The sequence below is a fragment of the Cygnus olor genome, chromosome 20 (genome assembly GCF_009769625.2).
Source record: "Cygnus olor isolate bCygOlo1 chromosome 20, bCygOlo1.pri.v2, whole genome shotgun sequence".
NCBI lineage: Eukaryota > Metazoa > Chordata > Aves > Anseriformes > Anatidae > Cygnus > Cygnus olor.
This window is the reverse complement of record NC_049188.1, coordinates 6,091,927-6,108,614: the sequence shown is the minus strand read 5'-3', so window position 1 is coordinate 6,108,614 and position 16,688 is coordinate 6,091,927. Positions and strand designations below refer to the sequence as shown.

The following is a 16,688-nucleotide window of genomic DNA, read 5'->3' as shown; positions in this document are numbered from 1 at the left end:
CTTCCTGCCCCCCCGCAGCCGTCAGCTCAACCTAGGGCTGGCTATTTTGGGGGCAGAGGGCACAAGTGGCGACGAGGATTTATCTCAACCTGCAAAACCTGAAAGCCGCAGCACTGGGTTTTGGCAAACACTCCGTAAAACAATTTTCCTTGTAAACAATGAAAACTGATGTTTTTTACTAAGCACGTTGTCTGCAAACAGAATCAAATTGTGGGGTTGATCACTGCCCCAAAATAACATGGAGGGACGAACCTCCAGCAAAACATGGGCAGCGATGCCAATGACGTGGTGCTCCATGTCCGCAGAGGACCCGGGTCCTGCTAGCGCTGGGCATTTGTGGAAAATGGGAACGTGAATTTGTTGCTCTGGTTTCCAGCCTCTGGGAGGAAAACCGCAGGGCGTCTGCGGGTCGGGGAGATGCAGGGCAGCACGCAGAGCTCCTCAGCTTTCCCACCTGCTGCTGCTGAAGAGGCCCGGGGGCTTTCTCCCGGCACCGCATGCACAGGACAGTGCACGGAGCACGCAGGGAGCCGCGTGGCACCTGCTCCCCTATTCATTTATCTCGGGAAGCTGGGAGGCGTTTAGGAGAAGCCGTGCCTCGCAGAGCACCTTTGTGCAGCACCTCAGCTCCTAGTAAGGCTCACAGAGCTCACGGGCAAACCCTGGCAGTGCAAGCATCGCTGCCGTTGGCAGCAGCCACAGTTTTGGGGCAACGTCTCGGTTCCTTCTCCGCCGTGTCCTGGCCGAGCTGGCAGAAACCCAGTGCAGTTCCTGGCCGTGGAGGACATGATGCTGAGCATGAGATGGAGGAGGGATGAGGGGAGAGCTGAGAGCAGAGGCTTTCCCTGCACGGGGCCCCTCTCCCTGCCGTTCCTCCTCCATCCTCGCCTGCCTCCAGCCCCTGGAGGAGGAGGAGAAGGCTGCTTGCTGCCGGGAGGAACCGGAGATTCATGAGATTGCAATCCCTTAACCGATTTCAGCTGGGAGAAGGATTCGTGGCACACACCCCAGCTGCGAGACGCCGCCAGCCCCGCGCCCGCAACCGGAAAACAAGGAAGGGGCAGGAGCCGAGCTGGCTCCTGCAGGGGGACCTGCTTTGTCCCCACGCAGGGCTCACCCATGGCATGGGCAAGGAGCAGCTCTGAGTGCGCAGGGCACCGCTCCTTGTCCGTGCACTGCGCTGAGCCAGCCTCGGCCATGCTCCCTGCCACTCGGCTGGCAGAGAACGGGCTGTGGTGGGCAGCAGAGGGGTGACACCACGGGAAAGCAAACGCTGCTCAACAGCAGCCGAATCCCTGCATGCTGGGTGGCAGCGACACAGCAGGCTTGGGACTGCTGCTGTGGGCGCAGAGCTGGGTGCAGGGACCTGGTGCTGCTGGTGTCACCGTGCTGGGTGGTGGCAGGTCGGGGCGGGGAGAGATCCCAGGAACAGCCCCGTGAGAAGAGAGGTGGGTCTGGGCACTGAGCAGGTGTGGGCTTGGGTAGGGCTGGGAAGTAGAGCAGGGAACTGGGCTCAGATGGGAAGGGATGCACACAGCAAATGGCACACATCTGTCCATCCACCCATCCACCCGTCCGTCCATCCATCCATCTATCTATCCATCCACCCATCTATCCATCCGCCCATCCATCCCCACAGACAGCCCCATGAGCCCCCAGGGGCTGCAGCCCATGCTGCTCCCCCCAACCCATGCCACGAGAGGAGCCAAGCTCCGCATTCCCAAACCTCACCTCTGGGCTGCTCCAAAAGCAGCACGCCGAGAGGCAAAAAGCACCGTAAGGCCTTGAAATAAAGATGTTATTGCAAACTCATTTGTTTTCGCCAAGCACTGAATCGCCTGCGGCAGAAAAGAGCCGGGGGGGCTGTGCTGGGGCCAGACACGGTGTTAAATGGGTCAGCGTTAATGACTGCAGAGCCCCGATAAAGAACTCAGGCTGCAGCACAGCAGGGCTCTGACTCAAATTAGAACAATTAGCCATCGGCCCAAGCTGGAGGAAGCGACAGGTTTTTGCTCGCATTGTTACCCAGCCCCACGTTTCTGTCACTCGCAATCAGTCTCTGGGCAAAACCGGTGCTGTGCTGCAGATCTCAACGTGCGACAAGCGCCGGATTGGCCCTCCAAAACCAGGACTGAATTAAAAATATTAAGTTCTCTCTTCTGTTTTTTTTTTTTTTTTTTTCTTTTCACCTTTTCCAACTTGCATCCTCTCTTTGAGGCTGCAGCAGGATTTGTGGTCGCAAATGCACAAAGCCACCAGCCAGGGAAACTGCACTTGTCCTGGGGGCACCGTTCCCTGCACGTAACGCATTTGAGACGTTTCCTTTCCATATGGTTCAGTGGATGTTGACCCTTAAAACACGACCTATTTCATACCCATAAAACAAGGAGAAGCTGATGGATTTCCTTCCAAGTCCCATTTGCTTTATTTGCCTTAGGTGGTTAGCTAGGATTTGCCTTCCTACAAATAGTTTGGGTTATTAGGGGGGGAAAAAAAACAGTTGAGAGAAAAAACTATGCTCACAATGGTAAACACAGCTATTACTCAGTATCACGAAAACATAAAACAGTGAGAGATGCTCTAGGAAGCCCTAAGACAGATCATCTTAAATGGGTTTTGGCACGCATCAGAGCAGTTATTACAAATTAGCACGCAGCCAAGGAGAACAAGCCCCCAGTAAACCACGCTGACGAAGGGATAAACTCTAGGGTTGGAAGGGAATGGCAACAAAACAAACATGCTCCCACCTCGCTTACCTGCTAACACGAAATGCAAAATCCTGAGCAAAAGCCAGTCCAGGGAAGGAAGATTTTTCTTTGCAAAAACTCAATGAAACAAAACTGAATCAGCCACCGTCTATAGAGATGAGCAAGGAAACATTTATAGAAGGGAAGAGAAAGGTTTGGGCACTTGGGTCCCTCCCTGCCATGTTAAATACCTCAGTACCATTTAGAGGGGCAAAGCCAGAAGTATGATGAATTTGGGGGTGACTTTTTTTTTTTTTTTTTTTTTAATCTGGGAGACTGTGACTTTGTACGTCTTTGTACATGCAATTATGTGCATGGAGCAAAGCAGCCTGGCTGCTGGCAGGCTGGGTAACGGGGCAGCCTCGGAGCAGGGAAATCCCATCGGTGCCCAGGTGGCACCCAAACAGGGCACTCAGTCTGGCTGAATGGGGACAGGGATGGTGGAGGGGAGCCTGACCTCCTGCAGCAGGATTCTGGTGTTCAAAGTGGCCTCGAGCTGGCTCCTGGGCTTGTCACCAGCCAGTTTTGGGTGACCTGTGTCCTCTTCTGTGACACCTCTGTAATGACTACAGCCCCACAGCAGGCGTTCCCCGCACCCTGCTCCCTGGCCCCAGGCTTTAATAAAGCCAGCGCTGCCGAATTTACGATGCCTTCCCTTTTGATGTAGTCACGCGGAGCTGAGGTCATCTAATGGGTTTCTGGTTTTCTTTTTTTTTTTTTTCCCCTCCCCGTTCAAAGCACGGGGCTAAATCGCAGCCTATTGTTGCATGCAGACATCTGCCCGGCAGCCACCCTGGCGAGCAGCGCCAGATTTGCCTTTTGAAGCCCTGATGGAGTTTTCTCCAGCAAACCGACCTCCTCCTGTGGGACCAGGAAGGCTCCAACCCCCCTGTGTAATAAGAACGAGGGTGTTCGCAGAAGGGCTCACTGTTTCTGGGCTGATCCCCTGGATCCTACCCCAATTCCCACAGGTACACAGCCCTGGGGCCGCACGCTGCCCGTGACCCTACCAAGACTGGGGCCAAGCATGTTTGTCTGACCAGCATCATCCTACAGCTTCTATAGGAGAAGGATGAGCCCCAGAATTAATCTGCATCATGAAATGGCCAAGAAAGGACCAGCTGGAACAGAATGAAGGTCTCTTGTACGAGAAGAGGCGTTTACCTTCTTACAGGAAATATGCGTTTTTTCAGTATGGGAAATTCAGATTTGGGATTGCTGACCCTTCTCTCAGCATGGCTCCAGTGGCGAGCTGACCGCAGAGTCTGTCCCAAGCTCTGCTTACGTCCCCTTCCAGCCATCCACAGAGCAGCAGGAGACTTGAAATTCAACAAAAATAAACTAGCTCCCAATTTCCCACTCCACAAGGGCGCTGGGTGGTGGAGTCAGCTCCGGGGGGGTGCAGGATTTGGGCCGCAGACCTACAAACAGCCAGTGAGACCCTGGCAGAGCTGTCAAAGCACCATGCACCACACCGCTCCATACAAGCATCAGGAGGCTGCCTGCAAAAACATCCATTCAAAAATTTTAAACCTTTCAGTCTGTTCAGAAGCTCTTTATGGGCTCCTAAAAGCTGTTTTAATGGAAGAAGAGCAGAGTGAGAGCTGCTGCTGGCAGTGCTCAGGCCATGCTGGCTGTCCTGATGCAGGACTGAGAACTCACCTAGGATGATCAATTACAGGGTGATGAAGACCCCAGTAATTAAACCCTGCCTTGACCTAGCCCAAATTAGGAGCTGGTGATGCTGCAGCAGTAGCAGAGCACTGAGAGCGGAAATTTGTAGAAACGAAGAGAAATGGAAACCAATTTTGCAACCCAGATACCACCATAAGAAGTGCTCAGCACCTGCCTGGACGAAAGGCCAAAGTGCAATGCGTCGGATTCGGTGTTGACATACCGAAATGAAAAGCAATGTACAATGGGGCTTATCAAAAGAGCCAGGAGTACAAGATGAATGGGATCGCAGTGACTCAGGAAGTTATTCAGGAAGATTCAGGAGTAATATTACACTTGGACTTCGGAGAAGCAATTAAAAAAGGCAATAAAATTCGAGGTGAATGATGGCCCTGAGGGGAGCATGAGAGATAAAGGGAAATTGCAGAAAGGAATATAAAAATCTGGTGCGAGATATACTGGAGGGCACCCAGCTTGGCTCCGGCAGCAGAGGATAAACGAGCAGTGGTCGAAACGATGAGGGGAAAGGGGAGGGATTGGTGGGGGGTCTGCACCCTGTGCTGCAATGCCCAGCCCCATCCTGCTCCCAACAGTGTTTTCTCACCCCACAGACAGCAGCAGAGCCATGAGGACGGCGCTGAGCACAGAGCCGTGTGTTATGGGATTCATCCTGATGGCAGAAATCACTGCAGTGTGGGCCAGGGTACTTGGTGTTAACCCACCCCTCTAAGAGCAGAGCATGCAGTTACCCCTGGCCCAGCAGAACAGATGAGGGAGGGACCAAAAAGCCAAATTCCCACCCCAGGTCAGCAGAAGGATGCTGAGCCCACACCTCCCAAACTCTCAGCTGAGATGCCCACAGCTGTGACTGGGGAGGAGGCTTCTGAGCATCACCAACTCGTGCTTCTGCCACATGCAGGAAGATCCTGAGCCAAGTATGTGGGGACCCTCTGCATTGCCATAAACACAGTCATGAACACAAAGGCCACTGAGGTGCCAGCATTGATCCTGAAGGGTCACAGGACCACCCTTTTAATCACCGACCCCTCTGGCTCCTTCCACCAGATGCAGGGAGTGACCACAGAGCCAAGCAAGCAGCTCAAAACCCAGGAGCTCCATTCATTACGCTGGCAACATCTCAGCAAACAGCTTCGCGAGATAATCCATATAGCCGGGGCAGAACGGCGAGGGCAGAAACCAAGCAGCTTCCTGGTGATGGCTCACTTGTGTGTGTCACGAAGCGGGGAAGGATGAAGATGTGGCACACGGAGGGGGCTGGTGCCCTAGTACGGGGCAGGCAGCCGAGGTGCGAGGCACCCAGGGCCACGGCGCGCTGCAGAGTGATAGGCGCAGGATGTCATGCAGTACATCCGTGTCACCTCCCACCACAACACCCCAGCCAATGTGTCTTGACAGCCCCAGGTGTGAAAGCCACAGGAGCAGGCACTTCTCGGGGGGAATCGCGTTGGGAACCGCAGGTCGGAGCCCGGTGCCTGCTTTTGCTGCTAACTAAAGGGGAACGCTCACCGTTCGCTGTGCTCCGGGGTGAAGCCAGCAGTAAAACATTTGGTTATTTATGTTGCAGATGTAGGACATCACGGAGGATTTTCCCAGCCCAACAATTCTCCTGCGGAGCCTGCCTCTCAGCCGCACCGCGCAAGGTCCCACGGGAAGCAGAGCTCAGCACACTCGCTATTTCTGTCAGAGGCAAGCAGAAGCGTCTCCAGGACGCTGCTTCGAGTATTTACGTGGTCCCGTGCGGGTTCTCAGACCCTCGCCACAACCCCTGGGAGCCTCGTGATGTGCACAAGAGCCTGGGAAGGGGAGACAAAGTCCCCATCGCATCAGTGCCAGTCACTCCCCGCTGCGGGAAGGCACAGAAACGTGCACCTGAGGGCAAGGACACGGCCCTCAGAGCAAGTCTCACCTTCAGCTCATTCACCTTGCGGGCACAAGATAACCTGGGATTATTTTTTTTTTTAACTGATAAGATCACTGTCATAAAGCAGCAAACAAAATCAGTGGCCATGCTCTGGCAAAGCTCTCCCAGCAACAGCAGCGGGATGTGATGAGGCCAGGAGGAGCGGGGTCGTCCCAGCCAGTGCTCCAAGCAGACATGAAAATACAAACACAAACACAGGGGCTGTACTGGGATGTTCCTGGAGAGCCGGGTGGGGAGAAGAAAAGGGAGAGTGGCAAAGGAATCAGGAGGTTTAGCAGATCACCTAATGATTGCAAAAATCTTCAAAGGTGGAAAGGGTGGGATAATGCCACAGTGTCGGATCATCGCTCGCTGAACTCTGGCCAGAAATCACAGTCCCCGCCATTTGAGAGCCATCACCAAACGTCCTGCTGGCAGCCTTCCTATCTGCAAGACCTTGGCTCTTTGCATTTCGTAGCTCCTTTTTGCCCAGCAGAGACAGAGCAGCTCCATCACCTCGGTGAAGAACTGTCACCTGGGTGTCCCCCGGGGAAGCAGGACACGGCGCACCCCTCGGCTCCTCTCGATCCATCAGCCTTTTGTCCCTACAGGGTCCTAACCCACCCCAAACCTACAATCCAGTAAAGAAGCTGAAATGTAGGGTGCAAGCCAAGCAATGGATTTTTCTTCAGGTTTCAATGCAGTCCACAGCACGGGGCAAAGGCAGGATTTGGAGCAGATGACCACACCACTGCAGGACCCCAGACAGCCACCACACAGTGCCCTAAGATCCCTGCTCCCCTTGGCAGGGCTCGCTCCTCTGCCCTTCACTCTGCGAATGCCCCCATCTCCTCCCATTCCCCAAACTCTAGGGAACTGCCCCTGCTTTTGCCCCTGAGATGGAATCGTGCTATTTTTTAGAGCATCTTTCACCCATTTGAATGAAAACTGAGCGGGACTTTTCTGCCTGGCATGTGGGATCCGAGTGCGATGTGCCCGCAACCTGCGGCTGGGCGGATTCCTCAGCGTGCCATCAATTTCTGGCATCATCAGCAAATCCTCCTTATTAAACCATTCATTTCTGCACACCCGCATTGCCAGAAGACCATTTGCTTGCTTGGCGTTCACCCTGCTATGAATTAGGCTGGCAGCAGATATTAAAGCATCCATCCACGTGCCCGAACCACCAGGACAAAACCAGCAAGCAGGGAGCTCCCTGCTCCAGCCGTGGTGCACAAGTCCCACCATGCGCTCCATGTACATAAACACTGCTCCCACGAGGAGGCAGGGAATCAATACGCTTCCTTCCTACGGGGTAAATTATCTTCTGATTAAAAGCTCAATGAGCTGAACACAAATGTCAATTACCGTCAGAAAACATCAATAAAACATGTTGTTACTGTTTAATGAGGTACCTGTTTCTTCATCCGTCGTTTCCCTCGGGGACACTCACTTGGTTTTAGCTGAGAGGCTGCAAGTGGAGCATTCCAGGGCAGATGGTAGGGATGGGAACTGCTCTGCTCCCCATCCATGCATGGGCAAAGCTCCTCTGCCAGGGACAAAACAGAGGCGACATCAAGCCTGGAAAGTGGTACGAGGCCACACACACCCACAGGACTCAATTATTTCAAATTATTAAGCAGCATATGGTATTGTTCACAAAATAGTCTGTGAGCTTGCCAGCTCTAGCAAAACAAGCTCAGCAAATGGTTTCTTCAGTTCATCCTTCTTCATCACGTTTTCTCCTGGCTATATTCCTCATCTTGGGATTCTCTGGGAGTGAGGGGCAGGACCGGACAAGGTCTGCTTGACCCAAACTGGTTTTGTGGTGTGGATTGCATGCGGATGGCTCTTCGACATGTTTCCCAGGTGACATTTTTTGGAGGGAGCGATGCATTGAAGAAGAGACCGAAGACGGCTCAAATGAGGGGTTGCTGAGCCCTTACTGCCCAGGCAGATATTAGAGCCTTCCCCAAGAGATTTCACCAACACTAGAAGGAGCCTTGCTCATCGTGACCAAGAGCAGAGCATCTCATGGCTCTTCTTCTTGCCCACCTTGAATGGGAGGCCACCAAGAAGGTGAGAAGAGCTGCTCTGCCCAACCATGCAGCATCGATGGGAGAGTCAAAGGTGGACACCCAGCAGTGGCAGCTTGGGTCTGTATCATCTCCTCCTGAGGTTTTCTCTAGAGGAGAAGTTGGGAAGAAAAGCAATGAGTTGGGGAGGAAATCACTGCCGTACTGTTGAGAACCGGTGGATCCCTCCAAAATTCAGCCACAGACCATTTCCTTCTCTTTTTGGCATTAATATCCTCATGCTGATCTGTCCCCTTCTACCTCCTCTTCTGCTCTGGATTCAACCCCGAGGTTTAATTCAGGTGCTTGGCAACAGCTGCCTTCTGAGAAAAGAAGGAACATTTGCTAAGAGTGCACCACGAAATGTCTTCTCCTGCTCTGGGTTCCTTTCTTTAATCATCTGCTCCGGTCCCAACCTGGGTGACGAATGCCCTTGAGCAGCACCTGACATTTTGGAGGCTCTGCAAAATCTGCCTCTGAGATGACAAAATCCATCCTGCAGCATTTAGGAGGGTTTGCAGATGCTTGCACAGCCGTTAGGAAAGGTCGCCCTGTTATTATGAGAACCGAGCAAGGGGCTCAGCAGTTCTGCCAGCCAGCATTGAGATTTTGGGTTTAAGCAACCCAAAGGAGATAAAAAGATAACAATTTGACAAAAATCACCCTCACTAAGCTGGATAGGCCCCAGAGGTCAAGGAGGGGGAAACAAAATGGAGTTTTTTTTGTTTGTTTGCTTGTAAAAACCTCAGTCGGCAGTTGTTTATGCTCATACAGCCCCCTTCTTCCAGAATGGTGCAGCTTCAGAGACTTTGAGATTACAGCTTCTCCGTGCATCGCCCCCCACCCGCTATCATTTAGGGAACCGGGATGTGAAAGGCTCCTTTGTCTCTCCACACCGCAGTGAGAGCTGCGCACGCTGCTGTGCCTTCACCTGGTCCCCAGACAAGTCAGTACTTTTTAATCCAGGGAATTCTTCGCCTTGCTGGTAACAGGGAGTGATGGGGGGCTTTCCCCAGCTCTTCTGCACACAACAGGCTGAAAAATCATGTGATGGATTTCCTTCAGAGCCACAAGAAGTACAAAAGTCTATAACGGGGTATCTGATTTTTGTAAGGAAAGGCCAGACATCCAAGACATGAGGTAGCCAGAAAGGGTGGTACCCCACTGACCACCCCCAAGAGAGGAGTAGATCTCATATATGGTGCTATGCTCCAGATAGGATTCATCTACTTGACGTTATTTTTTTAAAACTTGACATATTTTTTTAAAACGACAGGCACAGCCTCCCCAGGTTCCTGCACCACGAAGCGTGGCACTATAAATAAAGGGTGCAGCAGGCTGAGTGCCGGGACCCAACTCAGAGCTCACAGCCCCAGCCCAGAGCCCCGCAGCGACACCAAACCCACTTTCCAGCCACATGCAGCTTTCGGAGAGGGGAGGTTAGCATCCCCTCTCCCTCTGCACTTAAAAAAAAAAAAAAAAACAGTTTTCCCCAGCAAATTTGCTGGTAGTGGCACCATCGCAGCCCATCTAGCCCTTACTATTATTCACTTTCAGTCTTAATATTAAAGAAATTGCAAAGAGAAGGCTTCAGTGCAATTTTCCCCATGTTTCCAAGGCTCTCTGTTCAGCTTTAGCTCATGCTCCAGGGCTTCTGAGAACAACTCTCTTTTTGTAAAGAGCAGAGGGCACGACACTTCCAGATGGGGAAGAACCAGAGCTGTCGTTAGCAGAACCTGAGCTTCACAGCCTTTTTCATGCTGCGGGATATTTTAATGTATTGCAGATGTCTAAATACCCATAACGAGTTATCTTCACACTTGGAACAAGACTGGCAAAAAAACCCTGAGCCACTAATACAGAATACAGTTGAATTAGCTGAATCCTCATCATCCCCTTTGCTTTTATATCAGGTATTTGGGGTTTTAGAGGTTTTTGCCTGAGTGTCCCCCAACGTGTCATCCCTTCGTACCTGTAATTTCAGCTTGTCCTGCTACAAAAATAAGTGTGATGTCAGAAACCTGGAATGATAATTTTAATTCAAGAGCAAATACTAACACACATGGTGGAGGAGCTGGATTATGAGCTTGGTTTTGGGATAAACGCACTGAGCTGGTGGTCACGGTATCCTGGTTATATTCACCCTGTATAAGCTGAGCTTATTAATACAGTCTCAGCCACATGTCACAGCACACAGGGCTGTAAATAAGAGGAAAAATGCTCATGTTACTTTCTGTACAGCTCCATCAGAAATTACATGTTTTAAAAACTCAAGGCATAAAAACCTAACATCATCTGTAAGTCAAATCCTTGTCCCCCGGGGCTGAAGAAGGGTTAGAAATGGACTATTTCAACCAGGTCATGATAACTACTTTTTCTTTACATATCTTTTTCTTGCTTTCATGGGTGACAAGCCATATAATCAAACCCACACTGCAAACCTGATCAGTTTAGAGCTCAAGCAGGAAATCTGAGCCAGGACCAGAGTTAAACATGGGTTCTCAAATGACACAGAAGTGAACAACAAAATGGGTCTTCATCTAACTGCGCCTACATGGGCAAACCCAGTTCTGCGTCCCTGCCCAGCACATCACCTCTGCATTTTCGGTGAGGAGACAGAGGACCACATTATCTGTCGGACAGAGTTTTTATGCTGAGCTGTTTGCCCTCATCCGGTGCCCTACAAGCAAATGGGATTTCATCTTTCACCTGGCTTCTCAGTGGGCTGCAGAAGAGCCAAGCTTGGGGTCTCACTTGGGGAGAGGCTTGGGGGCGGGTTTTTGCTCAGCTGCTCCACCAGCCCTACCCTGTCCACTGCTGGCAGAAACCTGCAGCAGGATGGGGATGAGCAAAGCCAACATCTCAGTTTTCATTTACTCCGGATGAGCTTCCACCCCCCTGGCTGCTCCCCGAAACCTGTAAAAGCTGGAGCAATCAAGCGCCCCAAGGCTGCAAGTGGAAAAAGCAGCCTTCGCCTGAGGCTTCACGTTCTGCTCTCCCCTCAGCCCCGCTCGGTGCTTATCCCACGTCCAACAAGTCCTCAAGCTGGGGGAAAGCCTGACTCACTCGCTATCACAGTCATCAGTCATCCATACATGTGGCTGCAGTCTGTGGAAAAAGAAACCGCTTTAATTTTCCAAGAGTTTATAGCCAGATATTCCTGCTGGCAAAAAGAGCTGATTTTTTTTTTTTTTTGCAGGGGGCCCTTTGCTCCTTTTGCATTTGTGTCTTCAGCTCCTTTGCCTGGAACACCTCTCACTGCAAAGATAAATGGTTGTGGGGAAGTTGTGGGGCATTAGGCAGCTCGGTCCCATACCATGTGGCTTTGTTCGCCACTGCATTTTGTCCCTTTTCCCCATTCAGAGGGCAACGCTGGACAGACAGAGACATCGCACCAGAGCTCCCACAGCACCGCAACCACCTCCTTAACCTGGTGGGGACGCATGCCCAGCACCATGGCATTTGGCAGTGCCCACAGCAGAAACCACGGCTCCCTGCCATGGTGCTGGGGAGAAATGGAGACTGCAAGATAAAAGAGAGCCCCAGGGTCACGGCTGTGGGGAAGGAAACACTTGTTCAAATGTCTTTGATCATATGCAAGCGTCAGTCGAACAGCATTATCCGTCCGTACCGAGGTGCTGAGCAATCCCGAGCACTTCCAGGTGACATGGAGAAGGACGATGGTCAGGCTCCTCTCACAAAAGCCACCTAACCTCGAGCACCTCAGGGAGGCTGGGACCTCACGAGCCACACGGCCCAGCCTCTGCACCAAACACTCGTGTGTCCCTATGAGGGCTCACCCAATTTCTGAGCTCGTGCTCATTCAAAGCACTCCAGCCCCATCCGTCACAAACTGGGTTTCGTGCCTTGCTGCTGGTTTGAATTTGCTCGCTGGAATAAGCATCCCCGGAGCTGTGCTGAGCAGCAGCCACGTCGGACAGCTCAGGCCAGCTTTTCCTGGCCCTACAGAGCACTACGTGTTTACCCGGTGCTCGGAAAAACCATTCGGCTTTTATTTTAGCTCGGAGGAGAAGCCAAGGGGTCACCTTTAAGCTAAGGTGGTATAAATAGAGGCTGAGTGGAAAGAGCAACGTAGAGAGAGCCAGGGAAGAGCTCTGTCCAGGAGGAAAGCGAGACCCCATCGCTCCCAGCTATTTAATAGCCACCAGGGTCCACATCAGCCCCAGTTTTTCCACCTCCTTCTAGATGTGGGCAAGTTCACAGCTACCTCATCCTATATATTCATGCATATGTGTGCCACAGGACGCAACGACATACCTTTGGCAGGCTGAATGAAAGCCAAACCTTCAGCAGCACTCCTGGCCCGGAGCTCTCCCCTGCTCTCGTGCAGAGCTGCCAAGTCTCTGCCAAAGAAACTGGGGAAGAGCAAAAGTTCTGGGGGGAAAGGGACTGGAGGCTGGAAAATAACCCAGGTGACTCAGGTATGCAGCTTGTTGGGGGACAAAAAGAAACTCACTGTATCAGGAAACCACAGCCAAACACCAGGATGAAATTATTTTTCACCCAGAATCCAGCTGCCAAATGAAAGACGATTTAAAGCTCAGCCAGTGGCACCCAAACCCTGAGCAAGGCCCAGCGGGAGCTGCAGCACCGTCCTGCCGCTGGACTTGCTGCCTGCCACCTGCGCAATCCCTGCTCTCCTCTCCAAGGCAATGCCCACCGGGGATGCTCCGGGGCTTAGCAGCTGCCCGCGAGCCCCCAGGGCTCCGTGCCGGAGCGCTGAGCTGCACAAAAACACAGGGTGACGTTTTCTTTGCTGTGTGAATACAGCTGTCACCGCTCACACGCTTGCCACCTGTCAGCGTTTGCTGCAGCAGCCTCGCTGGGGATGGCTGGCACCAAGAAGCTGTCCCTCGCTGTGCCACCAGGGCCACTGCCTGGAGGGGTGCAGACCCCAAGGGATGATGAGGACCACGTGCATTCAGCGACCAGCATCTCGTGGGGAAGAAGAGCCCCCATGCTGCATGGGCTGCTTGCAGTTCAGCAGCAGAGAGAGAACAGAAGAGCTCTCCCTGAGTTTGCTGCCTCCAGGAGGGAAAAACAATCCAACAGACCCCCACTCTGCAACCAAGTTCAAGGATATGGAGTGCAACGAGCAAGCTCTTGGCAGAAATTCAGAGGTCTAGGACCTGCAGGGAGACACACAGCCCCAGTGGGAGCATCGGGAAAACATCAGGGCTGCACAGCGTGGTCCCCAAGAGGGGCTGGGTCTTGCTCTGATGTCCCCATGAGCCATGGTGCTGCTGCCCCCCAGGAGGGGCGCAGGAAGGGCTGCACCCTACATGTCACAGGAGATGGCCCCACCAACATCAGGTGTGAAACCCAACTGATGTTATGTTCCTGGTGGCCCTCAAACAGAGCTTCATCATGTCTGTATGTGACCAGAGCCAAGTGCAGGGTATGGGGGTGGAAGGGCTTCCTCTGGAGCAAAGAGAGCTTTTTAGTAGCTTATGGGTCCCAGGCGGCAAGTTCAGGGAAGCCGCAGAGCTCCCACACCCCCAAGGAAGCTATTAGGATGGAGCCATCCCACCAGGAAGCCCTGTAAGCCCTCCTTTGTGCTCACCAGAAAACAACGCTCAGCCTCTTCCTACAACTCACATTGTTTTAAATTCAGCTTGAGTTCCTGACAAGCAACGTGCAGGGGAGAAGAAAAACACAACTGTGACAGAGGAGCCTTCAGCTCCCCACACCGTGCTCTGACCTGTGTCCAGACCAGATAAAACACAGACAGAAACGCCTCTTTAGGAGGAAACACTCCAAGGGGAGTCGAGTGAGCATCACTGACCACAGCTCTTGCTCAGCCTGCACAGCACTTGGCAGAAGCAAGCAATTTCTTCTGCAAGGTGTGTGTTTTAGATGTTTGCACCCAATTCATCTTTGATGCACAACACATCTCTGTGACTGCAGCGCCAGGACACAGCACACGGAGCTGTGCCATCCTCCCAGGCTTACAGGAGAGCGACTGCAGCACAGGGGGACGGGGAGATTAAAACATCCCCCAGATCTGATGCCACCTACGTCTGCTGCAATCACTGCTTGGCGGCTGTTGGTCTTCCCCCCTCCCCTCTCCCCCTTATCCAGTGTGTTTGGAGCTATCAGACATCTCGCACCACTCTGAGCCTATGCTGCTCTGAATCAGACACCGACAATATTGCTGATTTAAAAGGAAAGCCTGGGGAGAGAACAAACCCTAATTACCCAAACAGCCAGTGGCCACGACACGAAGTCACGTTAACCGTGGAAGAGAAGAGAGCCAGCCTGGGATTTCCAAAAGCCTGTATGCTGCTGCTGATGCCAGGGAGCAAATAGGGCCAAGAGTTTTGAAAGCCCCTATCTGCATGGGGCTGTGCTTACAGTGAAACCTGCTCACGGCAGAGCCCAACCAGCAGCCCACGGAGGCTGTGTTTTTTTGGCAACCTGGCCTTGCAGGCACAGCCAAGGACTCCCTTGTCATTTGGGATCACAATAAATATTGCACAAGGGCGAGGAAGGTTCTGTTGTCCTTGCAAGGCAGAAAGTGTTCTAACGTGGCAAGTTCCTTAACACAGAAACAAAAAGCCAAAAAGCAGAAATAACTTGCAAAACCAAGTGCTAGGACACGAAGTACTCACATTAGGTGAATGTCACTAGGATAGCTGAAAAGCCCAATATCATGCAGTCTAACCATGATCTCTGAGCACGTCCCCTCTATCCGAAGACACACTAGCATTGCAGTAAATAGGAAGCCTTTTGCCTTGGGTGAAGCCCCACGTTCCCAGTGGAGCCGTTTCCCAAAGCAGCACAGTTATGGGGTGTGACGATGCCACGGTACCTACCGGCTTGGGGCAGTGGATGTACCTAGCAAGACTGATGATCAAGTCGTGAGTGATCGGATCCACGAGGTTTCGAAAGCTGGCGTATCGATAGAGAACATCATCCAGAGAGGTCGACTCCATTCCTAAGTCCTGCAGGAGACAGGGTAAAGGAGCAGTGTTAGATGTGTTACCAAGGCTGGTGGCTAGCACGGATCTTTTACATTAACCTGCAGTGGTGGTTCCCATGAAGTCAAGAAGAAAGTGATCCCCACCACCACCCAACACAAGGGGCACACCAACGTGTCACCCAGGGGGAAGCAGCACTCCTGTGCTTTATCTGCTCTGCAAAGAGGCATTAGGGGTGCAGGTCCAACACCTCGATGCCCCTCACAAGCCAAAAACCCAGTGAACAGACACCAGGCATGCAACAAGGTAAAATCACAGGCGACTCCAGCAAACACAGATGCTTGGCCGGCATGAAGCTGGAACCAGAGAACAGCCATAGCATAGCCGTGCTCTGCCTCTGCTGTGTATAAGGAGGAAGGAATGAGCCTCAAATTGCAGTGAGGGAAACAGAAGGATAAACCCAGGGGCTGTGGGGATGGCGAAGTGCTGGAGCAGACTGGCTGGGGAAGGGGTGGAGGCTCAGCCGCTGGAGACTGGATAAGGAAGTGTCAGGAACAGTTCCGATCGAGCTGATCTTGCCCTAGGGATGGGTCAGACCTCCTGAGGACCCCTCCAAGACTATTTTCTCTGATTCTCAATCCTGAGACATCATAATCTGAGGAATTTTGGCAGAGAGCTCATCATGCTGTGAAATACATTAGTGCACAGGGACGAGGAGAGGAAGGGTTATATGTAGCGTACTCCATTTACTTCAAATATTTCAGCTCCACTGTAGTTTTATTCCATAGCAGCAGCTGATCAAGGGACAGGATGGCCCTCAGATGAATGTGGGTCGCAGTGAGGTCTGACAGCCACCCCACAGCATAACCCCATACCAGGGCTGGTGCAGCAAGCAGACGTGCCTCAAGGACCCGGCTGACACCACAGCTCCAGCAGAGCTGGGCTTGCTTTCCAGCCCGGCCTTCCCGAGTCAGCTTGAGCAAGCCATTTCCCTTTAGCCTTTTATTTTTGACAGCAATGGGCTGTTTCATGTGTCTCTTCACAAGCCTGTTTTCTCTTGTAAAGAGTGAAGCCCAGAGGCAACCCCTTTTATTTGGCCCAGACAGGATTTAGTGAAACAAGGGCCTGTAGGTCCTACTGCACTTCATCCTACTTCACCTCTCGTGTGGGCAACACGTCCACCTCCCCACAGCAGGGACAACACCATGCCTACCCCAAGGCATTTACTTTCCAGATGACATCTACAAGGCTCGGCAGGCAGGGACATACCACTGCTGAGAACGGCCTGCCACCCCGCTGTGTGTTTTGGCAAGACAGAGGCCCAGTGCTG

The 16,688-nt window shown here is 52.5% G+C and overlaps 1 protein-coding gene across 1 annotated transcript in view; it reads right to left on the bottom strand.

Moving 5' to 3' along the window:
• Positions 1–16,688, bottom strand: part of LRRC75A (leucine rich repeat containing 75A) — a 69,732-nt gene that overhangs the window by 27,465 nt on the left and 25,579 nt on the right. Inside the window, exon 2 of the mRNA XM_040532526.1 lies at positions 15,254–15,382. Within this exon, the coding sequence (XP_040388460.1) occupies positions 15,254–15,382 (129 nt within the window). The remainder of the gene's footprint in view (positions 1–15,253; positions 15,383–16,688) is intronic.